This window comes from Triturus cristatus, chromosome 1_2 (genome assembly GCF_964204655.1).
Source record: "Triturus cristatus chromosome 1_2, aTriCri1.1, whole genome shotgun sequence".
NCBI lineage: Eukaryota > Metazoa > Chordata > Amphibia > Caudata > Salamandridae > Triturus > Triturus cristatus.
In genome coordinates this window covers 219936926-219953154 of record NC_140580.1, presented here as the reverse complement: position 1 = coordinate 219953154, position 16229 = coordinate 219936926, and the positions used below count along the sequence as shown (strand labels likewise).

Below are 16229 nucleotides of genomic sequence, written 5' to 3'. Positions count from 1 at the left end.
CTATGATTTGTTGTAAAACCGCTGCTGCTTGTGGGTGGTGTGTGCGTGAGGTTCCCACCCTGTCATTCCTGAGGGATAGGACCGTATTAAAGTCCCCCCCATAGCAATGTCGCATCGCTCATAGATTGAATGGCATGCCACACCTTCTGGAAGAAGGAGGGATTGTCTATGTTTGGCCCGTATACATGAGCAATGAGGACCTGCTTATGAAACAGCATTCCCAACGCCAGCACATACCGCCCCTCTGTGTCACTGATCACTTTCTGGGTTCTCTAGGGGGTGCCTTTTGTAATTAACGTGGCAACGCCACGGGAGTAATTGGAGTAACATGAGGTAAAGACTTCACTCCATCTACCAGTTCGCAGCCTATCACATGTCGTTGCTGTAAGGTGTGTTTCCTGGAGGAGGCATATCGCAGCCGAATGTCTCAAAAGGTGGGACTGTACCAGGCGAGTCTTCCTATGGTCATTGAGATCGCATACGTTCCACGTGATACACATTAGATTAGACATAGGGATATGAAGGAATGAGTGTCCCTTGCGATTGACAGTGTTGCCACATGCCGTATACCTGACAGTGCGAAGCGGAATGTCGTTCGGTGTAGGAGCAGGCCTGTGAGGAAGTGTGTGCCATGTCTATGAATGATGTGGTCAGAACAGAGAGCTGAAGCACATTGCAATGAACAACAAACAATTGCAAACGATCCCCCCACCCACCACCCACTCCAACCCCCCAATTAGGTTGAGTCTCAGAACTATCCACCCCCCCAGATTTGAACATGGCTGAAATGTAGCAACTAAGGGAATCATCCCTGTGGGGGTGTGAGGTTGCCGGCATACTGCCTCGTCACATCGTAACAGGGTGGCCGAGTATCATGAACCACCAGCAAAAATGCCTATCCTGCCAACATGCAATATAGCTAGTGCAACATTCGAAAGTGTCCCATTCATATATGATCAGAGATTTAAACACGTCTTTATGTGGATCTATGACAGGAGAGATATATTAGTCATTGTCACTTAGCTGCGTATCTTTGTGCAGCCGTGCCTGTTGCTTGGAGAATTTCATTACGGCACTGGCGTCCGTGAAAAAGAGGGGTTTGCCATTTGACTGAACTCGAATTTTCGCAGGGTAGAGCATGGCATATTTAAGGCCTGTTTAATGCAGCAATTTCTTAGCCGGTAAGAACTCTCTCCTCCTCGCCGCCTGCACCGCCTGCGTAAAATCAGGATATAATGAGATGGCATTATTCTGGTACTGGAGCTCACCACGCTCTCGGGCTAAACGGAGGATTGTGTCCCTGTCTCTGTAGTTGATCAGGCAGGTCAAAATCGGTCTCTGGGGGGCACCCGGTGAGGGACGGGGTCCCAAGGTGCGGTGGGCCTGCTCAACCAAGAACGTGGCTGAGAGGTCAGTCCCAAACAGAGCCTGCAGCACACCCTCCACATATTTTTCCATGTACGATATGTTCGTGGACTCTGGTAGACCCGTTTTTTTGGACATTAATCCTTCCCGAGCGGGCTTCAAGATCTTCGTTCCGCGCCTTTATGACCTCCAAGACCATGTCCAACCGCAATAGATGGGTGCGTGTCTCTGCTTGATGATCGTCGGTATCCAAGACTTTTTGTTCCAGCTCTTTTAACTGCTCCTCGTGCTTATCCACTTTATGCGAGACATGATCCATGCGGGCTGCAAGCGAATCTATTTTGGCGTTGATTTCTTTCAGGCAGCTCCTCACTTCGCGGAACATTGTTTTTATGTCCTCTTCTTGGTCGTGTTCCAGTTGTGTTTCCGGTACCACCGTTTGCGACATCATTTAGCAGTCCTCGTGGCGGGTAGAGCGCCTATCAAAGGTGAGTCTTGGCTGCTTGGTATCACCCTTCCCCATTGCGGACTTGCACTGTGGTAGTACCATTTGTGGTGAGCGGGGTAACAAATGCGGACCCAGAGCGGGTGGGCGGCCACGCAATGCTGTAGGCGTCTCACTCGCGCCTCAAACCTGGCAGGCACCAAGGGCTTGTATGGGTTATGTACCAGGCCGTGATCCCAGCACCGTTAAGGCCACATACGTTTCCACTGCGGATATTATCCTCGGGACTCTAGATCTGTGTAGATCCCCACACCGTCTCCCCAGCTGCCCGTGCCGGCTTCTGCAGCTCACCGGGTGCTATGTATCTGTGGTCGCCGCGATCAGGCGGGGAACGCGCCCAGTCGGCTCCCGATCGTCTTCAGGTCCAGTAGGATCAGGCTCGGCCTGCTCGACCGTCAGCTAGACCACCAGCCACCAGCTTCAACTCAGGCACTGCAGCATCGATTTACGCTCTGGAAAACAGGTAACGGTGAGCAGCGTGTTATTGTGCGCCCAGGTTCAGCACTGCATAGTCAGGATGGGTGGTTTACAGCAGGATTCATGTCGGATTGTTTGCTCGGCCGGCAGAGCCCCTCATTTAAGCGGCCATTTTGCAGCTTGGCTTGGCCACGCCCCCTCCCCCCCAAAAAATGGGGGTTTTGAGGGGTCTCCCCCCAAAAACAATCAAATAAAATGTGTGTTGCGCCCCAGAGGTTGGAACGTATGTGGGGACCCAAGGAGGCTTCAGGACTATAAAGAAACCAGACACAACGCGCCTTGCCCTGCATGACACCAGTGCCACAAGTACTTATTTTCATCGAGTTTCCCCACGTACCACCTGCCCAGTTATTATGTATCCTGGGAGCTGTAGTACCTACCGTGTTGCAGCAGGCGAACGATCACATGGTTGGGGAGGTGTGTGCTCCTTACTATGGGAGGACTGCAGGACTATTTAAATGCGAAGGCGTGGTCGTGTCCCAGGTTAGCAGCGGCATCCGACGAAGGCTCCAAGGCCGAAATGCATTATGCCTAAACTGCTGTCCAATAAAAGCTTCCCCCTGGACTCCCCGTGTGGCCTCTTCCTTCTGCTTGTTGGAGGGGTTTTGTGGATATATATATATATATATATATATATATATATATATCTTACCTTTTTTATACTTACCTACGTGGTAAAGGCAGTTGCATGGTAAATGTATGCAATGTAAAAAATGCGTAGTAAAGGCATGCGTGGTAAAAGCATGCGTTGTAACGTTGTACAGCCATTATCAATGTATAATGTTTATGTGTGTTGTAAAGCCCTCTGACACACTGAATTGGGATGATTATCGCTATAAAGAAAATAAAACAAAATAGTGGTATTTAAATTGTTATTTGTGTAAATACTGGGACAGACCAACAAAATTGACATTCTTACAATGAATGGATATTTCTTATTGACAGGAACTGAACAAAGTCAAAGACATGCTGCCTCTTTTGAGTACCTGTGAAGTGATAAGCTGTGTGCCTTTGTTTCCCAGCCATTGCAGTTAGGTGTTTGGCTCCAGATAGCTCTCAGTCAGGATTCTCAAACGAAAGGCAGGCTTATGGCCCCTTAATTTCGGCCTTTGTATTGGCCCAGATGAAATTTAGAATAAGAAAGACCCCTCCCGACCTAGGCAACATGCAGGTGCTGCTGTAAGTGTCCCGTTGTCTGAAACCTTGAAAATAGCGGATGGACGCCATCTATCTGTGTGTACCTCCAACTTGTGCCCTGGGAGCGCCCTTTAGGCACGTGCTCATATCAAGCAGTATTAAAAGTGCAGCAGCAGGGTCAAACTAAACTATAGTGCAATCAGGCAGTGTCCGATGGGCTGGTCTCACAGATCAGTGTCTTGGCCATTTATTTTAGCAATTTGTGGCCCTGTTTATGGCCAGGTGGGACGGTTTTTACTCAGTGGTGTAACAAAACTTCATAGAGCCACCCTGCAAAATACATGGAGGGGCCCCCTTCCGGACGGACTCAGGAGCTCTTAGGCCAGGGTACTGTGCTGAGGGGACCCCAAGGAGCTCAGGGGCTATGGGGGCCTTTGTTACGCCACTGTTTTTACTGCTAATATCCCTGATAATATCACAAGCATTGCATGCAGCAAACTCAAATGCATGTTGTCTCCCCTACCTTGCGGAATACCCATAAAGTGTGGCTTTACAACTTAAAAACAACCCTGATTTTCGAATGTGAGGCACATTTCATTTTTTTAGCTATTGGAGGCCACTTTTATTTTGGTGCCCAGGCCTAATTTTTGTCCCAGTCTGACCTTGCACAGCAGTTTAGGTGAGTTACGCTACACTGCCTCCTCGGACTCATTCATGTTCTCATGGCTATTCCACAGCTTTCTCACCACGTACTTCAATGTGTCTTGTCCTTTTTTCTGTCTTTCGACTCATTCATCAGCCCTGCCCTCCATGCTGATTCGCTTCAACTTCATTAGAGTTGATGCCTGCAGTCATGGTCCAGCTTTAGTCCTCATGCAATATGCAATTTCATCACACTGCATGGAAGCAAACATCATAAATCCAGCTTTAAAATGTCCCTGGGGCATTATTTTGCTCCTCGTCTGCAGTTCCGTTTTGTTTACTTGTAAACACAGACCGTACCTTCCCTTTGAGAGTACATCTTTATGTTCCTTTTTAAAAGGCGTGTATATTCTGTTGCTTGCTTTACGTTAACTGTCAAGATCATTCTCTGTCTTTTCTTTCCTATTTTGTCAAAAGGGATCAGCACATTTGAGGAAAGTACCCATGGATTTCAGACATCGTCCTTCCAGCTCCTTTTCCCTCCCTTGCTCCCACGACCCTCCTGTTTTACCCTGTGACTCCCAGCACTATCCATCCCAGATGCCACACCCATCCCACGATGTCCCGAAGCCCAGCATGGTGGGCGACGCACGCAGACTGCCAGGTAAATATCTGACTCCTGCATGCTTGCGCATGTTGCACCTGTGTTTTTTTTCCTGTACGGTATTTGTGCATGTTCATGCATTTGCCACATTACCGTAGAAACCACTAACTGCACAATTTGCATAACATTTCTGTTGAAGGGCGTAATGTTTTTGTCTGCACGTGTAGGCATTAAGAAAAAATCAGCTACTCTAAATCACTGGCACAGGACTCGATTACTACCATCCTAGTAGCAGATGCAGTAATTGCCTCACCTGTCAAAGTCTGATAAACTAAAGTTCAGAATCTAATATGTGCAATAATTATAGCCTATCAAATGCATTGGCGGCTCGCACAGGGAAGAGCGGTGAAGGCGGAGTGGGGTGGGGGATGGTGGAATTCAACTGACGACGGGTTAAGTAATACTAAATACATAAATAAATAAAACCACTTACTTTGCCCTCGCAGCATTGCCGATTGTCGTCTGACGAACTCCACCACCCCCCCACCCTGCCCGCCCCACCGTTCTTACCTGTGCGAGCCGCTGCTGATCAGTTTAGCACTAAAAAACAGGACTTACTATGGGAATTTTTGCACCATCCACACCAAATCATTATATTTCGATATTTACCAGTCATTTTCCCACAGTAAATATCAGCAGCTTTAACCTACCAAAATGAATTGGGGGAAGGAAGGGAGGTGGGCCATATTGCAAGCAATAATTGCTGGTTGCAGTAAACTTCACACCTCTTGTAACCCTCCTTGGACCCCGATAAGACAGAAAATTACAGACCTATACTTCTGCTCCCTGGTGCTAGCACATTTTAGAGAAGGTGGTCAATAGCCAGCTGACCAATTTCCTGAAATCTCATGATTTGTTAAATCCAACTAAAATTGGATTTAGACCAGGATATGGCATTGAGACAGCCCTCCTAGTAGCTACTGAACACCTTAGGAGAATAATGGATCGAGGTGGCTCAGCTGTGCTCATCCTCTTGGATCTGAGCGCAGCCTTTTACACTGTTTCCCAAGCGATTCTGCTAATTAGGCTGTAGGCACTAGGAATAAAGAACAAAGTACTGAACTGGTTGACCTCCTTTGTGGAAAATAGAAGTTTCCAGGTCAGGGAGGGACCCTGCCTGTTTGGGGTCCATCAATATCTATATATATATTCACTGAAAAAACCATAGGTTTCACACATGTTATAGTTAGCTGGACATTTTACTGATAAAAAACCAATGAAATTCCCCCGTTATAGTTACTGCAGGCAACTATAACTCACGCGACCGCAATCCTCTGCTGATGCTAATACTGTATTTAGACACTTATTTGCCCATGTCTTCTTCCATTAAATTTTAGCTTTACATATATTACAAATATTTCTTTTTCATAAAGACACATATGTCATCAGCAGAAGATTGCGGTCGCGTGAGTTATAGTTGCCTGTAGTAACTATAACGGGGGAATTTCATTGGTTTTTTATCAGTAAAATGTCCAGCTAACTATAACATGTGTGAAACCTATGGTTTTTTCAGTGAATTTGCAAGGTTTTTTAAATGCTAAGTTACTTTACGCCATTCGTGGCGTGCGCGCCCAGTTAACGCAGTTCGTTCCGTGCGCGCACCGTGCGTGCACAGTGAGCACGCGGTGCGCTTCGCGCACCGTGAGCCCACTTTACGCAGTTAGTGCCGTGCACGCACAGTGGTCACGCGGTGCGCTGCGCGCACCGCGTGCCCACGTTAAGCGGGGTGGACCATGTACGAACGATGCGCTTCACGCACCGTGCGCACATGGGGGACATATTTTGCGCATCTTTGTGAAATGTATTCTTTGTTAACTTCTTACATGTTTTATGCCATACACAAATGGTGCCCTTCGGGCACCATTTGCACACGGGGTGGGGAGAATGTGGATAATTTTTTTTTTTTTACAATTTTTTACCGTACGCGTACGGTAAGCGTAATCGGCGATGTTCCGAACAAAAAGTTTTTTGTTTTTTTTGGGCTTGGGGGTGGTTTGGGGACCCCTGTATCAATGCTGGGTGGTTAGGATCTCATGAAACTGCCTCTTTACACATTTTTGGGGTTCGTTTTTGCTGCCCAACTCAGGAAGCGAGAGAGAAAATGGCGGCCGCCGCTTCCTGGTTTCGACCGATTCGAATGTTTACTAAGATCTAAGAGCCAATCAGAATCGCGCTCGCGCACGCCACCGTACGCGTACGGTAAGCTTACGGTAAGCGCACCGTAAGCGCACCGTAAGCTGACACAGATATATATATTGATTTAAAGGCTATTTTCTCAGAATCTACTGAACAGATTTACACCAAACCTACAAAAGGCACTTCCTTGACCTGGGGACTACCTCTCTGCCAAATTTCATTAAATTCTGTTCAGCCGTTCGGGCTGTAGCCCTGTCTAAAGGTCCTATGGAAAAATGCATGGGAAAAACGTGTTTTGGGACCCCCCTTTTATCTCAGCCCCCGCTTGACGAATCCCCCCGAGACTTTCAGGGTAGGAGCGGACCGTAGCGCCCCACCTATTTTGAAAAATTCGCGAGGATTCGTCGACCGGCGCCAAAGTTATTCAAAATAGAATGTTGCGGATTTCCTATGGAAACGTGGTCCTAACTATAACTACCTACTGGCGACCTATATATATATATATATATATATATATATATGAGTTCAAAAGCCAATTGACGCTAGGAATGCCACATCCTTGCGGGTCGGGCCTGGCTGGCTGCGTCAAAACCAAATATATTCCAAAAGAAGAACACGCACCACTTCAGTGCTGCGTAATCAGGCCCACCAGACATGCTTCAATAAAAGATGCTTTTATTCCAGGCAAGATAAAATATTTAAAGCATAACGCATTTCAGTTTCTATGAACCTTAATCATATGCAGCTGAAAAGCAGTCCAGTTCAACCCTGTTTTTTTAAACCAATGTTTAGACAGCGAAAAGGGACCAGGTTTTGTGCTCATTGCAACATTTAAAGTGGCAGTCGTGACATTACAAAATTTCTTTACTAAGTATTGCATCTTCACAGTGAATATTTTTCATATGTCTCTTCAGGATAATCCTTCGAAGTATAGTACTTTACATTTTTCATTCAATACTCAGTCAGTCTTGTATAAGTTAGACTCCATTACCCGGCACTACATTGCCCATTGTGCTTCCTTATCTTATAACCTGGGCTTTCTTTTCGTTTTATGTTTTTTTGCCTTGTAGTAGTCTCAAGTTGCTTAAACTTGCGCATTTCAGGGAAAGCTGCCTTTTGTAGCCAAAGTTATTCAAATTCATTACTAAACAAACTTCAATTATGGTCCGTTTGTAACTTGCCTTTCATCTGCAATATTATTCCACACGCTGTGCTAGGGAACAATTTCCCCTACAAACCCTGGCAAATCCAGAAGGTCTCCAAAGTTGAGGCGGGCCTCTCACATGTGGCCCTGCCATCCACACTCCGTTTCTCTTTTATTGAAGCACGTCTAGTGGGCCTGATTACGCAGCACTGAAGTGGTGCGTGTTCTTCTTTTGGAATATATATATATATATATCCCACCAAACAAAACACCAGACTTGGAGGCCACACACATTGAGTAATACTTTATTCGTGCAAGGCAGCCCTGCTTGACATCGACAAGCGCACAGAATTTCCTTTGCCAGCATTCAAGTCCTTACGCGTTTCCGGCATCCTCGCCCTTGGTCACAGGTGATCTGGCTAATGCGAAACAGGAAACATGCCGCAACTCAAAGTAACAGTTTTTAAATTTTCGCCCACTGGGCGTGTCTGCGCATTGCATCCTGGAACTTAGAGTTCTTTCACAAGGTAAGTTTTGTTAACAGCGGTTGCCAGTTCTACATTAAATTATATTGCCACAGTGGGTTTCTGCGAGGCTGAGTGTATATCGGGACTTTTCTCACCCTTGTTGCAGAAACCACAACGCTCCATATTGCGCCGTTCAGTTTTTAATCTCTACTTCTGATAGAGACTTTAAGCCACGGATTTCTAAACTTTTGAATATTCATCAGGTGTTAGACTGGATCCAAAAACATTTCAACAGTACCTCTGCATGCTGGTAGGTGGCGCTGTGCGGCTCTGCACTGATGCCGTTTAGCTCAAGAAATGACATGTGGAGACTACATAGGTGCCACTTCTGTTCTCTGTCATCAATACCTTTCTTTCTGCACCACCAGCCGCGGATTCTGAGGTACCTCTCATCTCTTTGAGACTCTTATTATTTCTTAAAATTTAAAAACTGTGTGCAAAGGAAATGTCACCTATCAAAATGACAGGTTTTTAAACCTTGTAGGGGCTATAGCAAATACCTTTCTATGACGGATCCACATCTGGTTTGCTTGGGGTCGAGTCACAACACTGAGTCCTTTAGCATTTACACATCGATGACTCCAAGGTCCATTGGAGATCACAAGGTGAAACTCTATATCACAGAGCACTGAAGTCTCTGCCGCTGGACCGTTCCAAATCAAGCATTTGATCCTGGTCGTTTTCCAGATCCAGAGATCACATGAGTTGTTTCAGGGGTCAGTCTTTGAATCGATCAAGGTCAAAGAAAACCTACAAATCTAAGCAGGACTGACAACCCTAACCACCACTCACTCTCTTGAATCAGCGTATGGGTGGGGCCATGCTGCTACTTGATCTTGCTCCCAAAGTCAGTCGACATCAAAGCCTATCCGGCAACTTGTTTTGGCACAACCTGAGTTTCCGGAATCATACACCATGCCAAAATAGATAGAAGAATTCATCAAGGCCCTTCAGATCTTTGCCGACCTTCTCGTACACACTTTCGATCCCCATAGAGCAGAAAAGTCCTCCATCCAGAGTACCCCTGGTGGGTTAGCCCTTGGTGTCAGTTGTACCCTCGTAGCCCATGGCTACCTTTAACTCCAGCTCTGTCTCAACCTTTGCTGCCGAGGTCCACGCCACTTCCTGGAACTTCAACGCCAATGTGCAGTGGCGTAACGAAAGTTGAAGGGGCCCCTTGCAAGGTACACAGAGGGGCCCCGCTCCGGATTTAATCCGGAGCTCTCCGGCTTGAGTACAGTGCTGAGGGGGCCCCCTGCAGCTCAGGGCCCCCCGCACTGTGGGTGATGCTGGGTCCTGTGTTACGCCCCTGCCAATGTGAATTCCATAGACGCTGGAAGACAAGGCACCTATTGCACTCTCAGGCTCTGAGTTGTGGCCAGTTTCACCTCGACCAAGGCCATGCCAGGCTGCTGTGGGGGCACTTCTTCCTCCACCTGAGCCTTCACAAGGGATAACACATATTCTGCAGTCCCTGTTTGGTACAGGTTTGGACGATTACAACATGGGTGAGGAGATGGGGCAGCCATGCCATGAAGATAATTGGTACAAAGATTTACGAGAGGCTAGTGGCCTTAATACCTCCCCTAACTCTGGGCTCCCCTCACCCCCTGGTCCTGCCACTAAGGAGAGTTCTTCTTATGCCATGGTAATGCGTAGGGCTGCCAAAGTCCTTGAACTCCAGCTCCCCACCTTGGAAAGTTAAGACCAATGTTCTTACAGAAGTCCTTTGGCTGGGCAAACATCCACTAAGCCCACCGTATAAATAAATGAGTTTTAAAAACACAAATTTGTTTTCTTTAAAAATTGTTCTTTTTAGAGCCGCCTATTTGGTTAGAGATAGACAAAGTGTTGTATGTGTTGTATGACTATGTTACTTATGACTGAATCAATATTTGTTGAGTGATTGAAGAGTGTATAAGTAGTCCCTGGGTGATTGAATAAGGGTATGACTTGTGTATCAGTGGGTTAATGATGGTATAAATACTGCCTGGCTGAATGAATGACTGCATGAGTAGTGCATGGGTGATTGGATGAGAGCATATGTACTGCGTGCATGGATGGATGACTACATAGGTGGTGTGTGAGTGCATGAGTACTGCCTAGGTGACTGTGGTGACTGAGTGTATAGGTATTGCCTACATGATTGTATGAGTGCCAATGTAGTACAAGGTTGATTTTATGAGTGCATGGATAGTGCCTTGGTGATTAGTTGAGTGCATGCATAGTGTGTGTTTGATTGCATGAGGGCATGAGTAGAGCCTGAGTGTATGGATGAGTGTATAAGTAGTGCTTGGTTGATTAGATGAGTGCAGGTTAGTCCCTGAGTGAATAGTGAATAGATAACTGCATGGGTAGTGTGTGTGTGGTTTAATAAGTGTGTAAGTACTAACAGCAAAACTGAACATAAACTTCTCCAGTTAGATCAAAACAAGAATAATATGTTTGCAATATTAAGTAACCATAGATCAGACTAGTTTGATTGATAGTTTCTTTTTCATCACTATAAATATTCGTATTTTGCATTAAAAAGATTTTTTTATCAAAAATATATACATGAATTTTGTGAGCTCCACATAAGTTCAGAACATACATGAACAAAACCAAGACAAGGAACATAACAACATAGCATATTATAAAGAACTGTCACACCCAATCGTACTCTACAAGTAACATAAAAAATGTCAAACAAAATATATATGGACAGAATTGCGCCGACGCACGTTTCGGAAGTTAAAGATCTGTTGAAGAAAAAAAATAGTACAACCTTCATCAGGGTGCTGTCTGTAGTCTATAATCAGTGGCAACTGCCATCCATTCTGAAATTTTTCAAACACTAATGAGGGCTCACATCAGGTATCAAGTACTGGTCTGAAATATGAAGATGTATAACATTAATTCAAACAAATAAAAAGAGGGCTATGGAAAGGAAGACGTTAAGCAACAGACTAAAGAGCGCTAGAGTCCCAGACGTGCTCATAGGACCTCTGACCCACAGACACCTTTGTGATGGGTACCTCTATGTATGCCATTGTGACAACCTTAGTTAAGAGTATCGTGAGGGGTGAATAGGAAGTGGTGCATATTGATAAAATAGGCAGACCATCTTTAGATATGCATGCTATAAGTCATGCTGAAAAAAAGATATAGGTGTGAGGAGAAATACCTACTCATTTATATTATTATAACCATCATATTGTGTCCATGGAGGGTATAGTGTTATGTATACCAAGTTAAGGATAAGGCCTGAACTTAAAAGTTTCCCACCAAAGACAAGGAAGTGTGGTGATATCTGCATAAAGAAAAAATATATAATATATATGCAAATGTGAGTTCATAGACTCAGCTGTACGACAATTCTAATAACAGTATGAATTAATCATTATGATATCTTGCATTATCTGTGTTTTATGTCTTGAGATGTATGTCTCTTGTATGATTGGGTGTGATTTTTCTTGAAAATATGCTATGTTGTTTTGTTCCTTGTCTTAGTTTTGTTTATGTATGTTCTAAACGTATGTGGAGCTCACAAAATCCATGTATATATTTTTGATAACAAATCTTTTTTAATGCAAAATTCATATTGATGAAAAATAAACTATCAATTGAAATCGTCTGACCTATAGTGCCTTAATACTATAAACTTATTGTTCTTGTTTTGATCTAACTGGAGAAGTTTATGTTCGGTTTTGTTGTTCGTTTCCTTCCATGGATTCTTCTCCATATTTTGTACCTCAGGGACCCTCTTCTGTTTTTGAGTGTATAACTACTGCCTGGTTGATTGCATGGGTACTGCCCAGGTCATTGGATGAGTTCATAGGTACTGCCTGGGTGAATAGCTAAGTGCATGGGTAGTGCTTGGGTGATTGGATGAGTGCTTGAGTAGTCCCTGGGTAAATTGATGAGTACATGGGTAGTGCCTTGGTTACTGGATGAGTGCATGCATAGTATGCGGGTGATTGCATGGGTGAATGAATAGTCTCGGGTGAATAGATGAGTGCATAAGTTGTATTTGGCTGATTGGATGAGTGCATGGGTAGTACCTGAGTGAATAGATAACTGCATGGGTAGTGCTTGGGTGGTTGGTTGAGTGTATAAGTACTGCTTGGTTGATTGCATGGGTACTAACTGGGTCATTAGATGAGTTCATAGGTCCTGCCTTGGTAATTAGATAAGTGCATGGGTAGTACTTGAGTGAATGGATGGTGCTTCGGTGATTGGACAAGTACATAAGTAGTGTTTGGGTGATTGCATGAGTGCATGGGTAGTGCCTAGGACATTGGATGAGTACATGGGTAGTACCTGGCTGAATACTAGGGGTGGGCGAAATTTGCGTAGTCACGCTACGCAAAGCTCCGCAAAATGGAAAAAATCTCCGCGAGCACGCAGAAATTCCATGAACATGCGGAATTGCTTGGTCGCGATGCTTTTTTCCTGTTCACGAACGCTGTTTGGTTGCTCGGGGGAAATATCTCGCGAAGACGCATTTTGAGAATGCGAACAAGCAAAAAATTCCACAAAGCTGCGGAACGCAGAATTTTGGGCAATTCTGCGTTCTCCGTGGAACGCAAAATTACCCAAATTCTGCAAATTCCGTGAGAGGAACGGAATTTACCGCCCAGTCCTACTGAATACATCACTGTATAAGTAGTGTTTGAGTCACTGGATGAGTGAATAGGCAGTGCCTGGGGGATTGCATGGGTGGATGACTACTCCCTGGTACACTAGATGAGTGCACGCTCAGTCTCCTGATGGATCGATGACTGCATGGGTACTGCTTCGGTGATTGCATGAGTACATGGGTAGTATCTGAGCAAATAGATGAGAATATAAAATGCAAAAAGTTTGACTCCCTACACATATACAGGTAAGTACAAAAATATTGAGAAAAAAAATTGATGTAAAAAATATAGTTGTAAAAAATATCGAATTCTATATGTATATAAAATATAATAAATATTAAATAAGTTACATTACAAAATTAATAAATAAAGAGAAAGTATATTTAATATAATTTTTACAAAAATACATTAAATTAATGTAATTAAAAAAGTTAAACACACATACATAATAATTCATATATATTTACTTTACAACAATAAACTAACCTTTTTATCTTATAATTTTAAAATTACATAAAAATTTACAAATATATATATAAATATATATAAATAAATTTCCCAGCTCCTTTCTCCTTCCAGAAACGAACCAGCACTTCAAAGGAATTTCACTTGTTTTTTATTATTTTCTTGTGATGGTATTCACGCGTTTCGGCTGCTACACGCAGCCTTGTTCATGACACAGATCACCATTTTCCTTAACTTTAAATACACACAATCTATGGTAGCATAAATTGACATAGACAAAGAATAATTACCCTTGCAACCCAAGGCAGAACATTTAGGAAAATATGGGCACCATTTTGGAACAGGTTTTGTTTTACATAGGGCTCTATCATTTTCTAATGCTATTACATAATTTCATCAATAAAATACAATTGAAACCAGCAATTCAAATTATTTGATGAATATAAAAATGACAGATATATTTACACACAAAAAGGAAGGGTTCTCTTGAAATATAAAATGCATCAGTGCCTACTGCTCCTTAGCTGCCTTTTTACATATAGACCTCCTCTATGTATCTCCATATGTCTGCCTTACTTATATAAAGTGCTTAGTGCTTTTTATTTTTAATTGTTGGTTTAAAAAAAAAATCTAAAGTGCCAGTGCTGATTCTAGTGCTTATATAAAATATTTAAAGTGCTTAGTAATAAAGTGCTAGTGTCCATTGTCCTACTCCTAAACTTCTCATAAAAAATGGCTCTCCTGAATGTGCAAACTCTACAGCACTTGTTAATATAGGCATGTAAATAGATCTTCATCAATATTAAATCCATTAGGTTCTTTGCTATCAAATTCAAGGATAAAATAAGTTTAAAGTTTTCTCTATTACCGCCCCTCCTTTTTCTTGTAATCTCTGCTATGCAACTATAGCGCATCAAGTTCGGGTCACTCTGGTGGTTTTTCTCAAAGTGCCTGGCTACAGGATAACTGCTGTCTTTGTTAATTATTGCCCTCCTACGCTGCAAAATTATTTCATGGGCCTTTATTGTTGTGCTCCCTATATATATTTTCTCACAAGGGCATTTTAAAATGTATACAACAAAGCTTGACTTACAGTTTAAACAACCTCTTATCTTTATAGTTTTATTAAAAACTGTTTTAAAATCAGTGAGGTTCTCCCCTTGTTGGCATGCTTTACATTTTAGACATTTTCTAATAACCCTCTCTCCTGTGTAACCTAGTTTGATTGCCCACATTTTCTTGATATTCACTCTTGACTATATGGTCTCTCAAGGATTTTGATTTTTCTATATGTTATTTCGAGTTATTTTTTCACTTGAGGGCCTATACTGGGGTCTCCTCTAATAAAATGCCAATTCTTTCTCAAAATTGATCTCACTTCTCCATGCTTGGTATTGTAAGTTGTTCTAAACCTTTGCGTTTTTGGCTCTTCTCTATTTTTCTTCTTTTTTACAGTTTTTGAAGGTTCAAATAACACTTTCTCTCTGCTCAATTTCTTACCCTTATCTGAAGCTTTTTGAAGGATTATAGGGGAATACTCTCTTTGGATACATCTATTAGTCATTTCTTTTTCTACCACCTTATACTCTTGCAGAGTGCTGCACATTCTTCTCGCCCAGTAGAACTCACCGAAAGGTACACATCAAATGAGTGGTGCTGGGTGAGAACTATCTGCATGCAGAATTGTATTTCCTGCTGTGGGTTTTCGGAAAATTGTTGTTTCTAGTTTGTCACCCCGTACCAGTATTCTCACATCCAGAAAATCTATAGAGGTCTATAATCTATAGAGTTTCCCCACAAACTTCAGATTAAGATCATTCCTCTTAAGGTCATTGATGAATAAGTCTAAGCTTGCTTCTGTGCCCTGCCACAGCACAAAAACATCATCTATGAACCTTAACCAAACTAAAACATTTGCTCTCTAATGTATATATGTATGTATATATATGTATGTATATATATATATATATATATATATATATGTGAACACGCACATTCCTGATTCAAATTCCTCAATCCTCGGTCAGAAAATCAGGTACGGACCACTTGTAGCTTAATTCAATATTCAGTGCTTTATTGTGCAAACGTTCCACAGCATGACGCGTTTCGACCTGGTTGCCCCGGTCTTGATCACATGACGGGTCTTGGTAGCTTAACCTCTTAAGTAGTGACGTGCTATTTGCTTGACCACTCCCCCTGCAGCAATAGAGCTAAACAACCTACTTCGGGCAGTGATGTCTTACTTAGGATTCATGATCACAGAGGATACCATATTACTGTAAAATGACTAAAATAGTAGAAACAATCTAACTGGATAGTACATAGCCAAGTGGCTAGGAACAGAAATACATTATTTTGAGAGAAAATAATAAATAACAATACATCAAAATGCGAGGAATACCTGATCTGTATAATTACTGCTATTTCCAAAACCCATTTTGACTGCAGGACTGCTGTAGGGAGGAGTGAATACTAAAATTAAAGTGCAAGTGCTTATGAAGTGCTATCGTCACACATTAAAATTAGCTATTAAAATCTTCATAGC

General features: G+C 43.1%; 1 protein-coding gene across 8 annotated transcripts in view; it reads left to right on the top strand.

Moving 5' to 3' along the window:
* The window catches only part of USP54 (ubiquitin specific peptidase 54), a 1650598-nt gene that overhangs the window by 1525671 nt on the left and 108698 nt on the right, over window positions 1-16229 (top strand). For all 8 annotated transcript variants that reach the window (XM_085603496.1, XM_085603494.1, XM_085603495.1 and 5 more), the window contains one exon: window positions 4604-4790. In XM_085603496.1, the coding sequence (XP_085459622.1) occupies window positions 4604-4790 (187 nt within the window). The remainder of the gene's footprint in view (window positions 1-4603; window positions 4791-16229) is intronic.